Source organism: Tachypleus tridentatus, chromosome 9, assembly GCF_004210375.1.
Source record: "Tachypleus tridentatus isolate NWPU-2018 chromosome 9, ASM421037v1, whole genome shotgun sequence".
In the NCBI taxonomy this organism is placed as follows: Eukaryota; Metazoa; Arthropoda; class Merostomata; order Xiphosura; family Limulidae; genus Tachypleus; species Tachypleus tridentatus.
The window spans coordinates 156729419-156755647 of NC_134833.1; the positions used below are offsets into that span (position 1 = coordinate 156729419).

General features: G+C 34.6%; 1 protein-coding gene across 1 annotated transcript in view; it reads right to left on the reverse strand.

The window, feature by feature from the left end:
* The window catches only part of PNPase (polyribonucleotide nucleotidyltransferase 1), a 51389-nt gene that overhangs the window by 12481 nt on the left and 12679 nt on the right, over nucleotides 1-26229 (reverse strand). The window contains exons 7-14 of the mRNA XM_076458113.1: nucleotides 19987-20173; nucleotides 19186-19237; nucleotides 13781-13838; nucleotides 13423-13519; nucleotides 12052-12154; nucleotides 10194-10264; nucleotides 9217-9253; nucleotides 193-349 (exon numbers count right to left, since the gene is read on the reverse strand). Of these exons, the coding sequence (XP_076314228.1) occupies nucleotides 193-349; nucleotides 9217-9253; nucleotides 10194-10264; nucleotides 12052-12154; nucleotides 13423-13519; nucleotides 13781-13838; nucleotides 19186-19237; nucleotides 19987-20173 (762 nt within the window). The remainder of the gene's footprint in view (nucleotides 1-192; nucleotides 350-9216; nucleotides 9254-10193; nucleotides 10265-12051; nucleotides 12155-13422; nucleotides 13520-13780; nucleotides 13839-19185; nucleotides 19238-19986; nucleotides 20174-26229) is intronic.

Genomic DNA, 26229 nt, shown 5'->3' on the forward strand with positions numbered 1-26229 from the left:
GCAAAAGCCTAGTCTAATTCTGTTTTCCAAAATGGTTTTTTTTTTGCAACCAATAAGAGAAGAGTTTAATTTAAACACAAAACTGCAGAAAATATGATATTAACAAATTTGTAGTCTAATGACTATTCCTTGGATGAAATGGCAAGTTAAAATCATTCAACAAGATTCAAGAGTTGACATATTTCAACACACCATTAGACTCCAAAACTTCAGACGTGAGACGTATTGTGAAAGGGAAATCATTTGGAATGAGAGGTCTTAATGCTTTTTCAGCTAAAGCACCATGTCCAATCTCTCTTCTTCCAACTGGCCCTGAACGTCCTGTTTCATTTGTTGCATATGGTGGAAACTAGAATACACATACATACAAACTTTAAAGTAGAAACTAGTATACATATATAAACAGACATTATTATGGAAACTAGTGTAAATTCCAAATAATTATCGAGTGTTTTATAAGAAAAATTTTTATATTTTATCTGTCATTTTCAGTGTTGAATCCAAATCTCTGCACATGTTACCTAGATTTAACCAATCTCCTTACTACCATAAAAATTAGGAAATAAAAATACATTTTGTTTTTCTCTTTCTATAAAGACTACAAATTAGAACTCAAGAACACAAATATTTAGTCTATATAACTTAAGTGTCATAAAATCATACATTTATATTTATTCATTATATTGATCTTTCAGTAACTACTGTGATGGACATGTACTCATGTTACTGTATCCAAGAACATATAACTGACCAGTCTTGGCTGTATTTTAGTGGACTATTATTTTGCAGAACACAATAACCTTTCAGTTATAATACAGTATATATATGTGTGTGTGTGTGTGTGTAATTACTAGTTACAAATCAGTTTTTAAACTTACTTTTCTTAAAACATAGGGCATAAATAAAGTAAAGCAACTGACGTTTGTACTCAGTTACTACTTGCCATAGGTTGTTAAGCTTTAAGAAATTATGCAATGATTTTTTTTAGGCTTAATACATTCATTTGAATAACTAAAAAGTCATAATTTACTATATCAATACCACAGAATTATTATGATTTATCAAGTTTAGCAACTAAGCTGTATTTTGATCTTTAAAAATTGGGAAATTTTGAATAGGTTATGACTCAATCAACCACGCCAAAGGTTTGTCTTGAAAGAACTCTACTGTTATATTTAAAAATGGCTGAGAAACCCACTAGGGGAACACAAGTTTTCACTTGGCTACTTGCATGTCATATATTGAAGTTAGTGTATTGATATGTAAGAAACAGTTTAGAAAAACATAAAGAGACAAACATGGCAACTGTGTTTGTTCAGTACATGAGTGATAACTCAGCAAATAGAAAAAATAGAAGGTTCTTATTTCATATTCTAGCTTTTTAATATTGGTAATTTGAGGTTCTAATTTGTACAAAATATAGACTCTGTGTATTTTGACATACAAACACCTAATTTGTATCAGTGCTGCATTCAACATGCAATGTGACCCACAAAAATCTATGTTTAGGTTTAATATTTATTTTGAAATTAAGAAATTGAATAATGTGTTACATGAAAATTTGAATTATAATATACAGTTTGATACCAACCTTAATGACAAATTCATAATAAAGTAGTAGTTGAGTATGATTTTGAATGTTGAATCAAGAAATATGACATGGCCTTTAACTCGTGGAAAGGGTTAAACTAGCATGCGTATAATTACCAAAGCATACAAAATCTTTGTGGTGGAAACTAGTATATATACATATATAGCATTATGGTAGAAACAAGTATATATATGCACACACAAAAACTTTATGATAAAAACAAAAATACATAGATATAAAGACAGCATGGTAGAGACAGATATCAATAAATATAGATGTTATAATCTTTTACACATACATGTAAAAACATTACAGTATAAACAATTGTACATATACTATCCTCTATATGCAAACCTTTCATTGCACATCCCATTGGAATCATGCACCTCTAACAAACTATCCCTGAAGTCTGGAAGATGACAGAGTGGGGAGGAAGTGTGAGAAGAGGAAGACACTTATCAGAAATACATTTTCAGTATACGAAAATTCTGATACAGTACTTACCCCCTCTCACAATAATAGATAGAATCTCACACTGATTAGGAGGAAGGACTGGGGCAGGGGAAGAACAGGTGTACCTTTCATAACCATCCAGAGGACACCTCCTTAGGTGAGAGTCAGATCCAAAGATCTGAAGAGAAGAACTGCATCACTTCTGATACACACATACACTCTACCCATTTGTATATTGTACGAGTAATCAGGACAGAAAATGAGAGAAGCACATCCAAGTAGGAGAGAATGCAGTAGGAAAGTGATCCTAACCGGAGAAAGTAACTTGATCCTACAATAAAAAAAGTGGGTAAACAAGGATGCACCCATGATATTGTGAGACTAGAGCCCAGCAGACCTTTCTTGGTTAAACAAGGATGCACCAATGATATTGTGAGACTAGAGCCCAGCAGACCTTTCTTGGTTAAACAAGGATGCACCAATGATATTGTGAGACTAGAGCCCAGCAGACCTTTCTTGGTTAAACAAGGATGCACCAATGATATTGTGAGACTAGAGGCTAGCAGACCTTTCTTGGTTAAACAAGGATGCACCCATGATATTGTGAGACTAGAGCCCAGCAGACCTTTCTTGGTAAGTCAACTACATTCAAAACCTCCTCATCTTTCCCAAATGTAGGATAACAATCATACAATCTTTACTTCAAATCCAAGAACCAACAAATTCAGAATCACTCCAATTCCTTGGTATGACACAGAAGCTATTAATCCAGGATCCAAAAGAAGTCTATTGCAAGCAATCAACTCCTATAACTAGGAAATCAATCTAAAAACTATACAAAGAGCAATAAAAATCATGTAATAACAGAATGATGGAGAGCCAGGGATAGTACCACAACAATACTACATATTTTTCTTTGACCCATAACAAAAAGAAGAATTAAGATAGAAAACCCAAACCCATCTGAAGACGTATGCTGATTTGTTCACTCTAAATCTAAAACCAGTCCCCAGGGTACTGGCACCCATGTAAGGGAAAGATGAGTACTCCCAATTGAAGGGATGAATTTCATTTTGAGGTCTCTCTTCATTTTGTGGTTAATTGCAATCAGAGAATATCATGTCATCTACACAGAAAGACCACCACCACCCTATTCTGAAGTGTATAGTTATAGTCATCTATGTGGAACCCTTCCAACTGGGTGCCTCTAAGATCAATATTCCCAGTGGCTTTGAACTAGTAAGTTGTACAGACTCCCATACTCCAATGGAAGAAAGGAGTTACACAAAAAAACACTGGAGAACCCAATGGAATATCAACACCCGAAACAGTGCAAGCAATCCTACTCTGAAATGCAGACCATACTGATTTATTCAATTGAGGAATAGGTAACTATCCCCTTCTACTTTACTCAGCAAGTCTATGTTTGGTGTGATCCCAGATGGGACAATTTATGAAGCCAATATCACAAGGTTATTTACCTTCAAGCAATCTTGTGAAACACCCCAAAGCCATGTAAAGGTAAGTACTAGTCAACATGGTGTACAGTGTGAATATAGTAGTAAAGAATGCAATTGTAACAGTTATACCTATTATTATAACTCTTTTTATATCGATTCCCTATGTTAACCTTTCCTCTATATCTCAATTTTATTTAATTTATCTTTGCCCTCATCATTACTTAATCCTAGTTTAAAACTACCTTTACAGTTGAGTTAATAACCCTTGGCAAGCATGCCAGTACCTTTCCAACTTAAGCGTAAACCATCCATTCCAAAAAGTTCCCTCCTCCCATTGAAATGATCCCATAAATTCAACCAGCTAATCTGTTCATCCTCCTATATACATTTCAATATAGCATTTAGCCCAAGTAACCTACTCATAATTTTATCCCTACACTTAATTCTTGGAAGTATCCTTGACACAATTAATTTTTGGTATTTATCTTTAATTTTTTATCAACCCCTTGTACTTATGAATCAGCTCTTCTGAATTACTGTTACATATATCATCAGCACTATGTGCACAACAAAAACTATATCACTGCCTTTATTATATTTCTTGCTCTGTCAGTTGTCTTTCACCTGTGCACCAGGACAGCATAATCCATCTCTTTTTCTCTATACATGCTGTGTCAAGGAACAACCTATAATTTCATAATCCATATCCTTGTCTGTTCCTTTCACTTTCACTCCTCTAATAGTTTCTCATCTATATAAATCAGGGCAGACCAAAAGAAATTCTCCTTAAGGAATAGGTATAGAAAAGAATAAGATGAAATAGGTTCAAATGGATGTAGAGTAATGGAATGGAGGACCACATTAATATCCCAACCTGGAAGAGCAGGTTAAAATAATAAGTACAAGTGAGAGAAAAACCCTGTGATAATAAGAAAGGTAAAATGGAATAAAGTTGCAAAGCAACCTAAAACTATGACCACTGGTCAAAAAGCCACGTGATTAACTTGGAGGCTCCAACAATAGCAAGACAAGCAGCAGGAAATCTCCAAGCTGGCCCCATGTATAAAAGATCTTCCACTTTTTCCTGATACACTTCCAGAGGGAAAGGATGCATGGACTGAGCCAGTTGAAAAAGCTACAGGATGGGAGAAACAAGATCTTCTCACCAGGGTTAGACACAAAAGCCAGATGTAAGGATAGACGATGTTAAGTGTAAGATGCAGAACCTGCGACTGGGATCGATGAAGGAGGTCAGGTAATAAGGGAAGTGGTACACAAGGGAATAACTGTAGTTGAAGTAAACAAGAAAACCATGGATGAGCCATCCATTAAGGAACAATCAAGAGGACCAGATGAAGTAACTGGATAGGAGGATAAAAAATCTTGGCTGAAGACATCTACAGCCAAAGCCTGAAAATGAGACATGAGGGATCAAAACAAGGGTAACTGGTGACTGATTTTGGTGGCAAATGCACTGACTTGAGAAAACTCCCACAGCTTGCAAAGCCACCTGAAAATAAGAGGATGAAGAGACTACTCTGTTGGGTAAATCTTGTTTGGGTTGGAGGAAGAAGTGGTACACCCACCAGTGTGCAAGTCTTTTCTAACCACCAATGAAGATAGTTTACAAGGGAAGAAGGAATGTATGTGATCCTGGACAAGTTTCTATTGATCATGCAGAGTCCACTGAAGAGAGTGCATGGCCAAAGGGAATTAGTAGTGTTGGAGAAGACCATGTCCCCAAAAACAACAGAACACCACATGCAGAAAATGAAGGAGCAGGCCAGGTGTGGGAAAATGACAATTTCAAAAAATGGAATTGAAGAGGATAAGGTTGAACCCAACTGAGGTGAGTGTTAAAAAAAAAAAGACACCTAGATTCACAAACTATTGGGTAGGAGTTCTCCAATTTGATCAATCTGCTTATCTGAGTAGCTTCAAGAAGAAGCTGACAAGTATGACTGGCCAACTTTTGTTTTGAATGTTCCAGAAGTAGTCAGTCATCCATGTAAAAATGGAAATACAGCCCCAGAGCAAAAAGATGAAGAGCAAAAGCATTTCAACAAAAACCATAAGTAGGTGAAGCCAGCCATAAGAGGCAGAGCAAGAAACTGGTACACCACTCCTTGATGGATGAACTGAAAATAAGGATAATGTAACAAGATTTAAACATGCAGGTAAGCATTGGAGATGTTCATCTTGGTCATCCATAGACCCAGAGAAAATACCTACCAAAGAGTGAGGTAGAACCCCATAATGAAACATGTTAGGCAAGCAGAACAGATTGATAATGGGCCTCCAGTCCCTAGTCTTTCTGGGAATCACAAAAAGATGAGAGTAAAAGAGAATGATATGGAACAGTTTCATCAGCCTATTGTGTGAGAAGATCCTGTACTGGCAAATTATGAAATCCCAAAGAGATGGGAAGGAAAAAGGTATCTGGGATAAAAAATTAAGTCCCTCTGACAAAACCTGAAGAATCCAAGCATTGGCAGTGAAAGGTTGTCAATGACAAATGAAGATCAAAAGTATAGCTCCTACTGCCAGGTAACCATTAGGACTGGTGGTGGTGTATCATTTGTTGTCGAGAAAAAATGATAAAACATGACACCCCAAGAAGAAGGGACAAGTAAAGGGAGAGATGAGAAACTAGAATTGTTGTCACACTTGGCTCCGACTGAGATAAACAAATGCTACCACCCAAGACTCCAAGACTACACCAAAAATAAACATATTGTAAAAAATGGAAAAATACACAAATATCTGAGATAAAAAGTAGGTAAATGGGTTGAAGATACAAAAGCATTCCAACCTAAAAGATCCCAACAACAAATAAACCATGTTTGCAAGCCAGAGCCAAAAATCATAAGATGAGCCAATGTAGGTACAGGAGAAGAGAATGTTCCCAAAAAATCCCTTAAGATTTCTATGAAGAGCCTCAGAAAGGAAATGGATGGTGGAAAGATACTGTGAAAAGAGTCATGAATATAAAATGGAGGCAGAAACGTTGGACAAGAGTGAAACTAAATGGAGATTTAGGACCCATCCCCTAAATAGATAAAACTGAACCCAACAGTTGTTAATTGAGAAATGGACAGCCACCCCTATGATATGTGAGGGCATACTAATCTACAGCCCAAGAAGGATGATAAATCCTAACACCATTGCCCAACTAAGAGGTCAATAGTTCAGCAGGAGCTTGAATGTCAGAAATGGAGGAAAACTCAAACAGTGTTGGGAAGTATAATAATACAGCATTGAAGGACAGGGGTCAGAAGATATAGCAGCAAGTAGCAGAATATTACACACCTGAGAAATAAAGTCCAAAACAAATCATGGAAGGTTAAACAGAATCCTCAGACAAGTTTATAATAGCTTGAAGTTTTAATAGAAATCTGTATGAAACTCTTTCACTGTCAGATAAATATTAGTCATAGGATGTGCATTTATTTACAATCTGGAATTTTATGAAGTGTTGCACAAGTTGGACATCAGTGATGTCGAGAAAACCCACTTGTAGAGAAATATATGTGAAAAAACGGCTCGTTTGGGTTGAGAAAATATTTTACATAGAAGAGCAAACAACGTTTTGAACTTCATGACGTTGTTCACTCTTCTATGTAAAATATTTTCTCAACCCAAACGAGCCGTTTTTGCACATATAAGTTGGACATCAGTTTCATAGAAGTATCTCATCAGTTGTACATTTTAATAAAAATTTCTATTTTCTACGTCTAATTGCTATTGACTGATACAAGGTTCATTATAAAGCAGAAAACCAATACAAGCTAGACTTACTTCATAATGTTATCAATTCTAATACTGTTATTAACTGGTAGGAGAAACAATACAAGCTGGACTTACTTCATAATGTTATCAAATTTAATACTGTTATTAGCTGGTAGGAGAAACAATACAAGCTAGACTTACTTCATAATGTTATCAAATTTAATACTGTTATTAGCTGGTAGGAGAAACAATACAAGCTAGATTTACTTCATAATGTTATCAAATTTAATACTGTTATTAGCTGGTAGGAGAAACAATACAAGCTAGACTTACTTCATAATGTTATCCAATTTAATACTGTTATTAGCTGGTATGAGAAACAATACAAGCTAGACTTACTTCATAATGTTATCAAATTTAATACTGTTATTAGCTGGTAGGAGAAACAATACAAGCTAGATTTACTTCATAATGTTATCAAATTTAATACTGTTATTAGCTGGTAGGAGAAACAATACAAGCTGGACTTACTTCATAATGTTATCAATTCTAATACTGTTATTAGCTGGTAGGAGAAACAATACAAGCTGGACTTACTTCATAATGTTATCAAATTTAATACTGTTATTAGCTGGTAGGAGAAACAATACAAGCTAGATTTACTTCATAATGTTATCAAATTTAATACTGTTATTAGCTGGTATGAGAAACAATACAAGCTAGACTTACTTCATAATGTTATCAAATTTAATACTGTTATTAGCTGGTATGAGAAACAATACAAGCTAGACTTACTTCATAATGTTATCAAATTTAATACTGTTATTAGCTGGTAGGAGAAACAATACAAGCTAGATTTACTTCATAATGTTATCAAATTTAATACTGTTATTAGCTGGTATGAGAAACAATACAAGCTAGACTTTCTTCATAATGTTATCCAATTTAATACTGTTATTAGCTGGTATGAGAAACAATACAAGCTAGATTTACTTCATAATGTTATCAAATTTAATACTGTTATTAGCTGGTATGAGAAACAATACAAGCTAGACTTACTTCATAATGTTATCAAATTTAATACTGTTATTAGCTGGTATGAGAAACAATACAAGCTAGATTTACTTCATAATGTTATCAAATTTAATACTGTTATTAGCTGGTATGAGAAACAATACAAGCTGGACTTACTTCATAATGTTATCAAATTTAATACTGTTATTAGCTGGTAGGAGAAACAATACAAGCTGGACTTACTTCATAATGTTATCCAATTTAATACTGTTATTAGCTGGTATGAGAAACAATACAAGCTAGACTTACTTCATAATCTTATCAAATTTAATACTGTTATTAGCTGGTAGGAGAAACAATACAAGCTAGACTTACTTCATAATGTTATCAAATTTAATACTGTTATTAGCTGGTAGGAGAAACAATACAAGCTAGACTTACTTCATAATGTTATCAATTCTAATACTGTTATTAGCTGGTAGGAGAAACAATACAAGCTAGACTTACTTCATAATGTTATCAAACTTAATACTGTTATTAGCTGGTAGGAGAAACAATACAAGCTGGACTTACTTCATAATGTTATCAAATTTAATACTGTTATTAGCTGGTAGGAGAAACAATACAAGCTAGACTTACTTCATAATGTTATCAAATTTAATACTGTTATTAGCTGGTAGGATAAACAATACATGCTAGACTTACTTCATAATGTTATCAAATTTAATACTGTTATTAGCTGGTAGGAGAAACAATACAAGCTAGACTTACTTCATAATGTTATCAAATTTAATACTGTTATTAGCTGGTAGGAGAAACAATACAAGCTAGACTTACTTCATAATGTTATCAAATTTAATACTGTTATTAGCTGGTAGGAGAAACAATACATGCTAGACTTACTTCATAATGTCATCAAATTTAATACTGTTATTAGCTGGTAGGAGAAACAATACAAGCTAGACTTACTTCATAATGTAGCATGAAGTTTTTCTCCTTCAGTCCCCTATAAAAATAAACATAAAAAATCTGTTTTAGTCTAATGTTAAAAATACTTTAAATAAGTGCTTACATATGTTTGGTTGTCAGTATTTTGAAGATATTTCTTCAACCTGTTATACAGTAAACAAAGTTATCCTATCACAGTTGAAGCAAAATATTAGATCTGCTTTTAACTAGTTTCTACTGTGTAAAATATCTAACGTTGCAAGGAACACACACCCTGCTAATAATTCTCAAATAGTACATAAATACTTCAGTAGATATCCGGTATGATTTTCACGTCTCTCTCTTTCTGATTTAATACATACTATTTTGTAACACTAAGAAATAACAGATTATTTATTTTTGCTCCAAACATAAAAATAAACCAAATGATGTCCACTATCGACTCGTGATAATTTGTAATTATATGTTGATTACTTATGAAAATTAATTTGGTACAAATTTAGCAACAATATTTAATGATTTTTATGGTTGACGAATTAATATTTATCACTCGCTATTGAAATGTAATCAGAGTGTATGTGGACACACACCTGCAGTACACTAAGCTAAACTCACCTGGTTATTACAGATAAAGATCAACTGTTCCAGTACAATAAAGCTAAACCTACCAGGTTATTACAGGTATAAAATCAGCCATTCTTTCTAGTACAGTAAAGCTAAACTCTCCTGGTTATTATAAATACAGGGATCAGCTGTTCTAGTACAATGAAGCCAAACTTAACCAGTTATTACAGATATAAGGATCAGTCGTTCTAGTACAATAAACCTAAACTTACCTGGCTAATACAGTTTTAGGATCAGCCATTCTAGTACAATAAAGGTAAACTTACCTGGTTAATACAGTTTTAGGATCAGCCATTCTAGTACAATAAAGCTAAACTTACCAGGTTATTACACATATAAGATCAGCCATTCTTGTACAGTAATGCTATACTTACCCGGTTATTACAGATATGGGATCAGCACGAAATGCTGAGTCTAGGGAGTCAAAGGTTACATTACATAACACCTATATAAAATAGAAATTTATTTTGACATAAAAACAGACTGTTCAAGAAACAATAACAACTCTGTACCAAAAACTTTCAACTAAACAATATATAACAGACAACTGTGAGTCACCAAAAGCAATACTAACTTATGAAAAGATAACTTTAGGTAATACACGATAGACAACAAATTAAAGGTTTTACTCTGTATACAAACAAAATACTCTAACAAATTAAAAGCTTTACTCTGTACACAAACAAAATTCTCAAAAAAATTAAAAAGCTTTACTCTGTACACAAACAAAATTCTCAAAGAAATTAAAAAGCTTTACTCTGTACACAAACAAAATTCTCAAAGAAATTAAAAAGCTTTACTCTGTGCACAAACAAAATTCTCAAAGAAATTAAAAAGCTTTACTATGTGCACAAACAAAAATCTCAAAGAAATTAAAAAGCTTTACTCTGTACACAAAAAAAATTCTCAAAGAAATTAAAAAGCTTTACTCTGTACACAAAAAAAATTCTCAAAGAAATTAAAAGCTTCTCAAAGAAATTAAAAAGCTTTACTCTGTACACAAAAAAAATTCTCAAAGAAATTAAAAAGCTTTACTCTGTACACAAAAAAAATTCTCAAAGAAATTAAAAGCTTAACTCTGTACGCAAACAAAATTCTATAACAAATTAAAGGCTTTACTCTGTACACAAGCTAAATACTATGTTAGAATAATGTTTCTCTGATGTATTCACATAACCTCTCATAAAACTACAATGGCTGACTATACTAAAACATTTAAAACATCAAATTTCCAGTAAACTGACCTGAATTTGATTGTACTGAAACATATATCTAAACATACATTACACTGAGGTTGGCTATACTGACATATATATCTTAAACTTTCCAGTACTGTAATGTAGCATTGCCTATACTATCACTACAACGTATGATACAACAAACATACAGTACACTAACCCAAGATCAGCTCTACTGACACATATAATACCACAAATGTCCACTACACTAACTTAATGTTATCTATACTGAAACATATAATACCACAGACATCCACTACGCTAACCTAAGACTGGCTATACTGACACATATAATACCACAAACATCACTACACTGACCTAAGATTGGCTATACAAACATATATAATAAAACAAACATTGTTACACTGACCTACGATTGGCTATACTAACACACATAATACCACAAACATCACTATGCTAACCTAAGATTGGCTACACTGACACATATAATACCCCAAACATCCAGTACATTAACCTGAGATTGGCTATACTGACACACAGAATACCACAAACCTACAGAACATTAACCTGAGATTGGCTTTACTGACACATATAATACCCCAAACATCCAGTACATTAACCTGAGATTGGCTATACTGACACACTGAATACCACAAACCTACAGAACACTAACCTGAGATTGGCTTTACTGACACATATAATACCCCAAACATCCAGTACATTAACCTGAGATTGGCTATACTGACACACTGAATACCACAAACCTACAGAACACTAACCTGAGATTGGCTTTACTGACACATATAATACAACAAACATCGACTACACTGACCTACAATTGGCCATAATGACACACAGAATACCACAAATATACAGTACACTAAGCTAAGATATGTGTCCGTATAGCCAATCTTAGGTTTGTGTACTGTATGTTTGTAGTATTATATGTGTCCGTACAGCCAAACATACAGTACACTAAACCAAGACTGGCTATACTGACACATATTACGCCTCAAACACCTCATAAACTGACCTGAGTCTGACCACGTTGAAATAGAGCTGAACCATGCAGTGGTTTGTACAAATCCACTTCACAGCTAATTTCTCTTAAGTCTGTTAGTTTTCTTCCATCACATCTACAGAGGGAAAGTTTAGTTTTTATTCCTTTACAATTTCAGATTTTAATTACAAAGCTATTAACATAGAATAATATTCTATCATAATTCCTCTAATTTCACAAATAACAGTTATGACAGACAGTACATATTTGGTTCTTACATCTCCTAAAATTTATTTTTAACAACTCTTGTATGTTAGAACTGCCTGTTTCTAGTTAGTGACACGAAATACCTGTTACGAGCCAAGAGAGTACAAGTCTGTTTTACAACCAGAATGAATAAATGCTACCAAAACTGTAGATAACGTAAGTATAATTAATTAACTAAAACACTGATTAAAAATTCTTCTTTGACATTTGTGTAAAATTGTAAATAAATAAATACAACAAGAGTCACAAAAAGTTATTTTACTTAAGACTGATCAACAAAAAATTAAATACAATATTCATGTTGTAATGTTCGTCATCGTGTTGTTTTCAGACTAGTAGTTCGAGAGAACTTTACGCTGCCATCTTCACTCCTGATGATGACGTGGAGAAACAATGCAACATGTTGAGTTTATTTTTACTGTATATATAGATTTATTTATTTAACTAATAAACCATCTTCTCCTTTCATCAAACCCTCTAAGACCATCTGTGATTGTCTCTAATTTTCTGTTACTGACCAGAGGAAAACCAACCAGTCAACAGCACTCTACCACCCATATTAAAGAACTGATTGCCATTCTTATAACACACGTGCAGTTTAAAATTAAGGGAGTATTTTGTGTTGCACAAATTCAAACCTGACTCACTAGTTCAGAAAGCCAGAGCTACAGAAGCAACTCACGTCCAAGTAATACAGAATTACAGAAAATATTATCAAGACAGGAGTAATACTGAATGTTTTACATACAACATAAATTTGTTTAGCATGAAGATAAGAGACATAAATAAATTTTAGGATCAACTTTATCTACTATGTGTTTGACGTGAAGCGTTAAGTCAAAATATTAATTATACACACACACTTTATTATAAACCACATATTAATGAAATGAACTGTTTATTTGTTGTTCTAAATTAGATGTTTATGGTGTCAAACCAAAAAACCACTTGTCAAACTTTACTGTATAGATAACAGCAGCTGACATGTAAATACATAACTGTACCATGGGAATGAAGTAATTCTGAGCTGTGAACATGGTTAACTGATGCTAATTTAATGGCTTGTATTATAAAACCTTCACAAATCATAACAGTATTTTCACAATCGTACACGGTATTTCTTAATGAAACTCTTACCTTACATCTGTGTTAAAAATAAGCTCCCTAAATACATGTTTAACTACAGCATTGATGCCTTCTATGACAAGGAACTGTTCAACTTCAGGATAGCTTTCTGAAATTACATCCAAACAAAGTTTAAAAGAACACATTATCACAAAAATTAATGTTATGAAAATGAAAATACTTGACTTCAGTCAGCATATCTGATAATTAGGAAACAAGTTTAAAGAATTATTTTTCAGGTCAGTTTCCAATCAAGTAAAGTTGTGTAGAGTTAAAATCAGTTCATGGTAATGAAGAAGACAATTATATCCTAACAAGGATAAAAGTTAATGTTAAAAGTCTAAACAAACAAGAAACTTCACGAACCCACCTTTAAGCTTCTCCCAAACATCTTGTCTTACTTCATTAAGAGCAGTGTCACGAGATACCTAGACGAGACATTGCAGGAAAAAATTTTACTAGGAACACTCTGGAACCGTTATATTACTTATTATGAACACAAAGTCCTAAAAATAGCTTCTTATGAACATAAACAAACCTACAAACTTCAAAGCCATTTATACATCCACAGGAATACTGACATATTTGTACCAATATTCCATTTCTACATGTTACTCCTGTAAACATTTCATGTGTTTGTGTCAATATTCAGTTTCTATACTCCACTCCTTCAAATGTATCATGTATATAAGCAGGGGCATAGATCCTGGGGGGATGGGGTACATCCCACTTCATTTTAGGTAGGGGGTATGGTGCATACAATCATTCCCCCTACAGTTTGGTCTGTTTAATTGTGTTATTACATCACAGGCCTACAGATTGTGTGTTTTTCTTGTGATTCTCGTGTTCTTACCAATCGAATTACATAATTAGGCCTAGATGTAGGCTTTTTCAGTAGCCGAAATGTACATCTTTAATATAGGCGTGCTTCTAAGCTTTTAGATCTAAGCGATAGTTCGTAAGTATCAGTCAGTAGGCTTAAGTATACATGCAAGGTTTGCAAGCACTATCACAGAATCCACCTACATCTTGTACGCAGTGTAAGATTAAGTAAACTTTTCATCACAACAGATTGAACAGAGCATGAAATTCGAAAATATTACTCCCAAGCTTAATCTCCTGTGATCTAGATCTGGCAGGCCATTTGTAGCTTGGAGCTGCATCAATCTCGTGTGTATATTGTGCGGTTTTCCTGCATCATTTGTTCTTATGCATGTCTAGCCGGTTTTATTGTTGAATGCTTTACTCTCCTTAGCTGCCGAAGCCACTGACCATAGTGTACGTTTAGTGTACAGTTAACGACAGATTTGGGCCACTCGGATCCAGACACGCCCTACAACACCCCCTCCGCTCCCTTTAGTCTAAGCCTCGATTTTACAACAGATTTTTCTACTTCTTCTATAATTAGAACACAAAAGGGGCGATTTCAACGGCCTGAAGCCTCTACTTGAATTGTATTGTTAGTTTTTGTTTAGATGTTTTTATTTAATAGACATGCTTATAGACATTATATCACAACATGTTTGTCTTTTGATGAGCTTTAACAGGAATATAATATATTTGTGATTGTTTAAGTATTTTTCGAGAAACTTGCAATTACTTGTGTTGTAACTAGCACACATTATTGTCCCAGCGATGTCCAGGCGGTCAGTCGGCTCGGTAGTCACTGTGAGGTTCGCGAGTTCGACTTAAATACATTGTACAATTCAGTCCTACTTCCATTCTGTTCTATCTTCGTTCGTTATACGTTAGAGTTTTTCATTAAAGACTGTATTTTAGCCTGTTGAATCATCTGGGAAACAGATTCCAATCACAACAAGCAAGTGTCTGAAACTTTTCAATATTAAACAGTTCTGCAAGCCAGTTACTAGTACTACAAGTGACTATGCAGATACGGATAATCCAACAACCTCGAGCAAAGGAATAGACACTTGCCATACAGAGGAAATACCATGTTCATCAGAGGACATGTCTGAAAATGCTTGTACAATGATTGCACATCATGAACCCCCAGATAATTGTGAAGTTTGTGCAGTAATGAAAAATCTGACATTCCACAGATACAGTGTGAAAAGCCATATCATCCAGATGCACAACTAATACCACGACAACAAGCAAAATCTCAAAATATCAACTTCCAGGGCAAGTGGTCTGATGAGTTCCCACGGCTGCACTTCGACAACCAGACTCAAAAAGTCATATACTTTCATTGTGCCAAGGCAGAAAATAGAGGCCTTTTTACAGGGAAATTGGAGAGGCCAGTGGAGTATACCTTCATATCCACTGGTTTTTGCAACTAGAAAAAGGCAAAACAGAAATTCAATGAACACCAATCCTACTCTCAGCCCAGATTTGCTGTATCTCCAGAAGGTTCACTTGATGTAACTCCAGTGACTGTCCAGCTACATGATGGAAAAAAGAAGCAGAAGGAAGAATGCAAAAGAAGTCTAGCCAAAATATTCAGGAGTTTACGTTTCTTACTGCATCAAGGTTTAGCATTACATGGACATACTGATACGGAGGGGAACTCCCTGCAGTTAACGAAGCTCCTGGAAGAGGAAGATCCTGAGTTGACGGCCTACTTGTCAAAGAAAACCACATTCACATCACCCCAGGCTCAAAATGAAATAATGGAGATGTTCAGCCACCAAATACTGAGGAACATAACACACGAGGTGCACCAAAGTGAAATCTTTGCATTAATGGTTGATGGCACTCAAGATGTTACAGGTGCTGAACAGAAAGCAATATGTGTATGATACGTAGATGAGAACCTTGACGTCCATGAGATATTTCTAGGTTGTACAGTGTTTTCAATACAACTAGTGAAACAATATCCTCGACTATACTTGATGTACTGACTAGATTCAATTTACCACTGTCAGGATTAAGAGTACAAACTTATGATGGAGCCGCTAACATGAATGGTGCGTACAGTGGATATCAGGCAAAAATAAAAGAGAAGCAACCGTTAGCTTTGTTTTTTCACTACGGAGCACACAAGGCTAATTTAATAACACAGCATGCAGTTGAAGCTTGTGAATGTGTTCGAGATTCTATCCAGTAGGTACATGAACTTGGTGTCTTGCTTCAGAGGTCAGGGAAATACAAGACAATCTTTGAAAATATTGTATCGTCAGAAAGCCACAATGGTCCAGTTAAATATACTCTTCAAAAAAATAAACGCAAAAGGGATATTTTTGTTATTTTAAAGAGAAATATATGTAATAACGTTACAAGCTCAGAGTATGTGACGTTACACGTGTTAAGGCACTGATTGTCAGACCAAAATGACAATAAAAGTTGTGCACTTTGAAAACAGAGGAAAACATCGGATTTTTCCCCAAAACACATGCATGTCCAATAAATTTGTTTGAGAGATCTGCATATTCTGCAAGTGCAACATGTGCAAAATCCCTATAAAAGTGACGGGTTCTCGGTTTACATAGCTCAGTGTTAAGCCACTGACACGCAATACAGTTATGCCAAGACTGACTAAAGCACAATGCAACAATGCCATTGGTCGCTTGGAAGCAGGCAAATCTCAATTAGATGTTGCCAGAGCTGAGAATGTCCACCCAAGCACCATCACAAGGCTATGGAATCGTCACAAACAACATGGATCAACTCGTGACCGTCCACGATCTGGCAGACCTCGTGTGACCATGCCCGTACAAGATCGCAACATCCGGTTAAGTCACCTTCAGGATAGGACCATCACTGCAACGTCTACTGCCTCAACCATACCAGGGCTGCGTAGGATTTCCGATCAGACCGTATGCAACCGTCTACGAGATTCTTAGGCCCCATGTACAACCCATCATAGTGAACGTCAACTACGTGTTTCAACATGACAACGCCCGTCCTCACACAGCCCGACTCACCACCGTCTTCTTGAGACACCACAACATCAACGTTCTTCCCTGGCCCTCCAGATCACCAGATTTAAACCCCATCAAACATCTTTGGGACGAGTTGGACCGACGTCTGCGACGGCGACAACCTCAACCGCAGACTCTACCTCAGCTTGCAGCAGCTTTGCATTGTTGATTCTTTGTCTGAATTAGCAAATGAAAATCAGATGTAGCAGTGAAAGCACCAGGTATACTGGGCAGATTTGACAAAGGAAAGACAGTTTTAGGATTGTTGATGGCTCAGCATCCATTAGCTGCATTAGAGGAACTAAACCATGCATTCCAAGCAAAATCAGCAACAGTATCTGGCATGATTGAAGCATCTGCAAGACAGTTGAGCAACTGTGGGTATTGCAAACAGAAGAAAATTACAACAAGATAATTTATGAAGCTGAGAAAAAGGTAACTTCCCTAGATCTGGTGCCTATTGAACTACCATGCATTCACAGACCCCCAATAAGAATCACAGGATCACACCATTCTGCAACAACTAGAAATTACTACAAAAGCCAATGTTTTGAATTTGTGGACACAGTCATAGAACATCTGACTACTAGATTCAATGCAGACAACAATGACTTGAGGCAATATCTGGCACATTAGAACATGATCACATCTGGCAAGATTGACAACTCGGTTATAAACTTCTATCCAGAAATTTCTGCACAACGGCTCGAGTTTCAGTTGCCCACGTTCAAAGGAACAATAATAGCAGTATCTCTGAAAGGTGCAAAAGATGCTTACTGTAAAAGGTATGAAACAATCCAGCAGATGTTTAGTGAAGTGTTTCTTCTCAAGAAAATTTTGCTTGTATGTCCAGTATCCAGCTGCAAATGTGAACGCAGCTTTTCTGCATTGAGATGATTGAAGACATGGTTAAGGTTAACTATGTCTCAGTGCTGCCTCAATCATGTGGCAGTTTGTCACACTCAAAAAATGAGGTCGACAAGATAAATATAGAAAAGCTTATGAAAGAATTCAATGTTTGGGAACATGTAGACAAGAGGACTAAATGAATCTTACTTCAATGAAAAGTATGAATAATTATGTACTACATTGTATTGATGTGTAATTTTCAAGAGTTTGCAAAGACATTTTAATTATTTTTATCAAACAACAAGAACAGTTTTTCAGTATATATAAACTTATTAAGGGTAATTACTAATTTTATTAATATTTGAAAACGAATTTCATGCAATGAAAGTTATTAGTAACTTTGTTAAGTATAATGGCCATCTTTTATACTGTGCAGTGTGCAGGAATAAATTCATGTGGCAGTTAATTTGTGACACATTTGTCTTTATTCTATTAACATTTTGAAAACTGTTCACAACACCACTTATACAAACCTACATGGAAACCTTGAAGTATCATGGCAACAAGATTACTCTGTGACTGCATATTTACAGCTTTCAGGTTCACGTAATCAGATATTACCAATTTGCAAACTGAACAGTCCACATAAGTGGTTGCAAAAATCATCCCCCTCATCGGGTGTAAAAAATCTACGCCCCTGTATATAAGTATCTCATGACAGCTTGTATTAGTATTAACACTTTTACTAATAAAGCAGAGAACTGTGTTTAGACCTTCTTAGGTCATCTTCAGGAAACAGTGTTTACATGAATCACATATATATATATGTATCAACACAGTTTCTACACGTGATTACCCTGTAAACATATCTTTTGTTTTTACATTAAAATTCTGTTCCTTCACAAGTGATTCAAGATTTTTTCTTCTGTCATCACTTAATTCAAATACTTAGAAACAACTGTAAATTAAATGTACGAATCACAAACACAGACGTAATGATAGTAAAAAAAATTGCCATAAAAGTGTGATCATTTTTCCAACTTACCTTATCATGTGAAAAATTTGTAAGAATTTCTCTGATTCTGGTTTCTGCTAAACTGAAAAATGTAATAGTTTCTCATTATTTCATTTATTACTTTTACTTTTGACACTAAAAAAGAAATACATTTCAAAATAGTAATTAATACATAGAAAATATTTCTGAAAGTAAGCCTTGTTCTTTTGATGAGTACAGGCTACACAATGGGATATCTGTGATCTGCTCACTCTAGGTATCAAACCCAAAATTTTAGTGTCATAAACCTTCAAGACTAAAAACTAAGCCACTAGGAGCAGATATTGCTGGTCCACAAATAAGAGATACAAACTAAAACCACAGTACTAAAATGAAAACAAGAAACTTTTAAAAATTATTAATCTCATAGAAAAAAAATTGTACAGTTTTTCAAGACCAACTACTAAGCCACTAGGGGGCAGATGATGATTCTCCCAAAATAAGAGACAAACAAAAACAAAAACATTTAATGATTATTAGTCTTCTAGAAATTAAAAAAAAATGTTTAGAAGAATATTATACAGTTTTTAGGGTAAACACGTTTCTTGTGTATATTTTGTAAATCATTTGCAATGAGTTGTTTTCTCTTTCTGAATTACTGCATTAGAAACTGTTTTTCATTACTGTACCATATCTGAAAAAAAACATTAAAAAATTACATTCACTAAAGTATATTGAAATAAACAGAATCTAACAATTTTTGTTTTATTACATTTAATAAGATTGAATATTAGTTACAAAATCTTGTAATTTTAGGTCTAAAATGAGCAGAATTTAACCAAAAGAACTTACGACTTAGCTGCCTCTACCACCTCAGGTACAGGCACTGCATATTTTGCTATATTTCGTTTCGGTTTACCAACTGCCTTTTGAAGCTCTCTAACTTCACGGACTATACGCTGGGTTTCTTTCACACCATGTTTAATGGCTTTCAACAGATCTTGTTGATAAATATTGTCAGCTCCACCTTCTATCATAACTAAAGAAGAAATAGTCAATATTTTAAGAAATGTTTTACAAAGACAAATGAAATAATTATATCTTCAGTGATTCATAACTGTTTATGGACACTAAAATTTTATAAACTTTAATCATTTAAATTCAGGTGTTGTTAATGTAAGGACCCACATCTTCATTTCATTGTTTGTTGCAAAATTTCACAAATAGTCCAAAAAGTATTACAGTGGTAGATGAGCCAATCCGTATGAAAAAATAAAAATATTTACATATTTAAATATTTCCATAGCAACAGTGAACACCTTGTATTAGTGAAAGTAAATGGCTATAAATTACAGGAATATTCTGTAAACAGTTTGGTTTACAATTTTGAGTAAATTATTATCATTAAAAAGACATCATGTGAATTCAACACCACATTTAACTTCTTGAAAACTGATACTTTAATTAAATATTTCTTTCTCTAATCTAAACTTTTTTTAAAAAGCAAAATGACATAAAATTAAAGAGTTGTAAGATCTATAGATCTGATTAATAACACAAGTGAATTTTATATCATTTTACATTATAAGCATTCTTCTACAAAATGTAAATGTTTTTGTTGATGTGAAGAAATTCCAATTACCTTTTGATGGAAAAAATTAAAATACATTACAGAAGTTTAGATTTTCCTCACCTGAAAACGTATTTCCAATATATATTCACCTCTGTACACAAAATAATTATCTTCCTCATATGTCTGCCAGTAGGTTTGCATGTCACTAGCCTTACAGAAGCTCCCATCCAATTTTATATGTTTTAAAATAGACTTGGTGCATGCAACAGAAGCCACCCATCAATAGGAATGTGACAACCTCCATGCAAATTAACCCCCCTCTACACTTGCAGAAAACAAACAAATGGGACAAGAATCAGTTGGAAATACATTTTCAAATAACAAAAAAGTTATAATTTTCCTATACTGAAAATGTATTTCTAATAGGTATTTACTTCTCTCACAAGATTAGCTATTCTCATTTAGTGCTGCCTTCAATATTTGAACTTTTTTTAAGCATGCCACAAGGTTTCTGCTCCCTCCTACTGGAATTTCAAAATTCCAATATATCTCTCACGTAAATCATTATACGTCACCTCATTGTTAAAAGGATCATGACGTGCTCGCATGATGCAGATGACTCCATATACACTCCTTTACCGAACTATCAGATGTTAGCTCCTGAGAAAATTATGGAGAAAGGGTGGGAAGTGTGAGAGGAGGTAAGTACCTGTTAGAAATACATTTTCAGTATAAGATAATTATAACTTCCAATATGGTACTTACCTCCTAACACAAGATTAGCTAGGATCCCACATTGAGAAGGAGGAGGAACTGGAGCAAACGAACAGCATAAGTACCCCTGAAAGTGTCTCCAGTATATCCCTAAACATGACAGATTTTTTATCAGAAGAGGGCAACTGCACACTATTTCTGAGCCATTTATACACTTTGCCTACATGTAAATATGCAAGATATAAGGATAGAAAATAAGAGGATATCCAAGTGTGAGAGAATGTTGTAGGAAAGCGATCCTAACCAGAGAAAAGTGGATAAATAAGGATGCACTCCTGGGTGTAGAGTTTCTAGGGTGCATCGGACCCTATTCTATAAGTCAACTACACCAAAAACATCCTCATGGAGTACCAACATCCAAGCAAGGGTAGAAGGAGGATCATACCACCTTCACATCAAACCCAAGAATTGGGTATTAGGATCTGCACTAATTCTTGGGTATGACACAAGGATTATCTCTGATTTATTGATGAGTGAATGGACACCCAGTATTGAAAGGATGCCCATCAAATGGCATCAACTTCTCCCATCATATCACTGGTCAGAACAACCCACAGGCAATAACATTCCCACAAGAAGTGAATGAGAGATAATCAAGAATAGAACCATGATAATTCCACATATCCCTGATATATAAATCACAACACAGACACAGTAATTAAGAAAGGAAGACAGACAATATGAATTTGTGTAAGGAGTTATAGTAACTGGTTGACTCTAATACAAAACCTCCTCACAGGGTATTTACATCCAAGAAAGGATAAGATGAAGGCTTCCAATGAAATGGGTCAACTGCAGTTTTAACAGCTCAACTCCAGTGTTAATATAAATGGTATCGAAAGGTCACGTCTCATCTACACAAGCAGAACATCACCGCCTTACTCTTGACTGAATGATTATAGCAATCTTTTTGTAGAACTCATTCATGAGGTTGCTTTCAAAGTCAACCACCCCAATGGCTTGAAACTGGAAAGTGGTAAGGACTCCCATATTTCACTCAAAGTAAGGTAGATGGCAATACAGCTGAGAGTGTGGAGAGTTCGAAGAAATGACATCACTAGAGACAGTGCAATGGAGTAATAAGTAACTGAGAAACCTTATTTTGAAAAGCAGACCTTATTGAGTCATTCATCCAAAGCATAGCAGGGATAGGCAACAATCCCTTTCTGTTTTACCCATGCAGTCCATGGATGATATGGCCCAGTACAGGCAAGTTCATAAAGCAGAATATCAAAAGATGATTCACTTTTAAGCATTCTTATGGAAAACTTAATCTCAACAGTGATTAACTATTCTTGTTTGTTGCTTCCCTCTATAAGCAAGCTTTTTCTTTAGACATACCATAAAACTGACATTCCCAAGATACATGTTGCTCCCTCTACACTTCTCTACCAAACTATCACTTCAAAGCTGACAGAAGTTGTCAGCACCACAGAAATGTTGGAAAGTGTGAATGAAACTAAGACCAACTGGAAAAACATTTTCAGCATAGGAAAACTATAACTTCTGATAATAGTACTTACTTCTGCTCACAAGGTTAGCTAGAATTCCATACTATGGAGGAGGAGAAAATGGCACAAGGGAACAACAGAAGTACCATGAAAGTGTCAGAAGGATACTCTTGAGAGTATGAGAATTAGATCCAAAGATCAGAAAAGAGGAATCACACTACTTCCAAGTCAAGTGTCAGAAAGATACTCTTGAGAGTAAGAGAATTAGATCCAAAGATCAGTAAAGAGGAATCACACTACTTCCAAGTCAAGTGTCAGAAAGATACTCTTGAGAGTATGAGAATAAGATCCAAAGATCAGTAAAGAGGAATCACACTACTTCCAAGTCAAGTGTCAGAAAGTTACTCTTGAGAGTATGAGAATTAGATCCAAAGATCAGAAAAGAGGAATCACACTACTTCCAAGTCAAGTGTCAGAAAGATACTCTTGAGAGTAAGAGAATTAGATCCAAAGATCAGTAAAGAGGAATCACACTACTTCCAAGTCAAGTGTCAGAAAGATACTCTTGAGAGTATGAGAATAAGATCCAAAGATCAGTAAAGAGGAATCACACTACTTCCAAGTCAAGTGTCAGAAAGATACTTTTGAGAGTATGAGAATAAGATCTAAAGATCAGTAAAGAGGAATCACACTACTTCCAAGTCAAGTGTCAGAAAGTTACTCTTGAGAGTATGAGAATTAGATCCAAAGATCAGAAAAGAGGAATTGCACTACTTCCAAGTCAAGTGTCAGAAAGTTACTCTTGAGAGTATGAGAATTAGATCCAAAGATCAGAAAAGAGGAATCACACTACTTCCAAGTCAAGTGTCAGAAAGATACTCTTGAGAGTAAGAGAATTAGATCCAAAGATCAGTAAAGAGGAATCACACTACTTCCAAGTCAAGTGTCAGAAAGATACTCTTGAGAGTATGAGAATAAGATCCAAAGATCAGTAAAGAGGAATCACACTACTTCCAAGTCAAGTGTCAGAAAGATACTTTTGAGAGTATGAGAATAAGATCTAAAGATCAGTAAAGAGGAATCACACTACTTCCAAGTCAAGTGTCAGAAAGTTACTCTTGAGAGTATGAGAATTAGATCCAAAGATCAGAAAAGAGGAATTGCACTACTTCCAAGTCAAGTGTCAGAAAGATACTCATGAGAGTATGAGAATTAGATCCAAAGACGAGAAAAGAGGAATCACACTACTTCCGAGTCAAGTGTACTCTTTGCTCACATGCAGTGTGTGTAATACATAAGGAGAGAAATTGTGAGATGTAGAGTGGCTAGAGCATGGCAGATCATACTTGGCAAGTCAAGTACGTCCCAGACATTAGTGCCAAGAGTATTAGGAGACTACATCAACACACAATTTGAGTCATGGCAAGTCATACTGATATGTAGAGGTTAGGACAAGAACAACTGATTACTGGCTGCCAATGTGTGTGTATTAGGTACAAGGAGGCCAAGTCTACCCATAAGGTGATGGCTCAGCTCCAGTGGTTAATTAAATGCTATAAGGAGGCCTCGTCATCCACTATAAAGGCAATTTAATTTCAGCTGTTGTATAAATGCAATTAGGCCATGCCAACCAGGAAGGTGATGGCTCAACTCCTGTGGAGGTCATTTCATATCTCTATCACCAGAACACCGCTTTCCTACTCTCAACTGAATGGTTATAACCTGTTTCTCACAGAACTCATTCAGAAGGATACCACCATGATGAACAACCCAATGGCTTAGAACCGGAGAGCTGTAAGGATTTTTATCCTCTATTTAAGAAAAAAGTGTTACAATGTAGTGAAGGATTCAGAGAAACATCATCACTGGAGGCAGTGCAATGGGTCACCATGAAACATTAATTTGAAAAGCAAATCATACTAAGTTTTTCACTTAAGGCAGGGCAGGTATGGGCAGCAATTCTCTTCTGTTTTACCCATGCAGTCTATGGGAGGTACAGTCCAGAACAGGCATGTTCATGAAGCAAAATATTGTTAGGTTATTCACCTTTAAGTGATCTTATGGAACACTCATCTCCACAGTGAGCATTGTGAAGCCATGGATGAGAAACTGTGAGTCAACATGGTGTACAATACAAATTTAAACATAAAGAATACCTGGTCAGGTACCACTTGTTACTGAGCAGGATCCATGTAATAAACAGTGAGATATGAACCCCTGAAAGGGGAAAGTAAAAGGATTAATAACCTTTATTAGTTAAAATTGCACAAAAGTCTGAATTATTTAATAAGTTACTACCATCAGTATAAAGTATGGTTAAAGTATCACTGACAATCAACAGCAAGAAAAAAAAAATTTGATTAAGGACTTTGTTTCATGTTTCTTTGTTATTATAAAAGTAACTAAAATGTGAAAACATTGATCTTTTTAGATTAGTTAAAATTAGATAGTGTAAAATAAATAATGACAAGAAAAATGTTTCACGAGACATATGTGTAAGCAGCTCATGGGTAAGATAATTCAATTGCATAAGCTCATCTCCACCACCACAACTTATTTACAATCTATTATGGCATAAACAGTAGGTAGATACAGTTCAAATGACAATATAAAACAATAAAATGTAAGTATAAATAGAGGTATTATGTTACAAGTTTAAAGCTACTTGGGATAAATAAATGTAGTTTCATGTTATTATATGAAGTCATTCTGAAAAAAAAAGATTTCAATTTTTTTTATGGGTATGAGGTCCATCAAGTTGATCAAAGTCAGGGTAGAGAAAATAACAAGTGACTATAAAAAATCTATTGAAAACAAACATTTGAAATGTATTTAGAATGTAACAGAAATTACAGAATTCAAATCTGTGATTTTAAATATGAAGTATTTGTAATCTTAACATGAAAATACCTTTGCACACAGACTGTTCAAAATAAACACTCAATATGTTAACAGAAAAACTGTTTTTTCAGCTTGATAAAAACATTTCACTAAAAATATGATTTTTTTTATATGTGAAAGACATAATATTTGCCAAAATAATGTCAAATTACGTAAATATATGTAATTAATTTTAACAAGTACAAAGAGGTCACATGGTTGGTCAAATTGATTAAGTTATACTAAGAGGGTTAAGAGTTTATAAATAAAATTTAATAGAAATTAAAAAAAAAAAATAGCCTTTAGAGTTAATAGAAAACACAAAGGGACCAAAAGTTTTCTAAGAAAGAAATATTGTAGTCTGACAAGTCTCAATCATTATCCAAATTGGCCCTGACAATAAACTGAGTTGTGCAC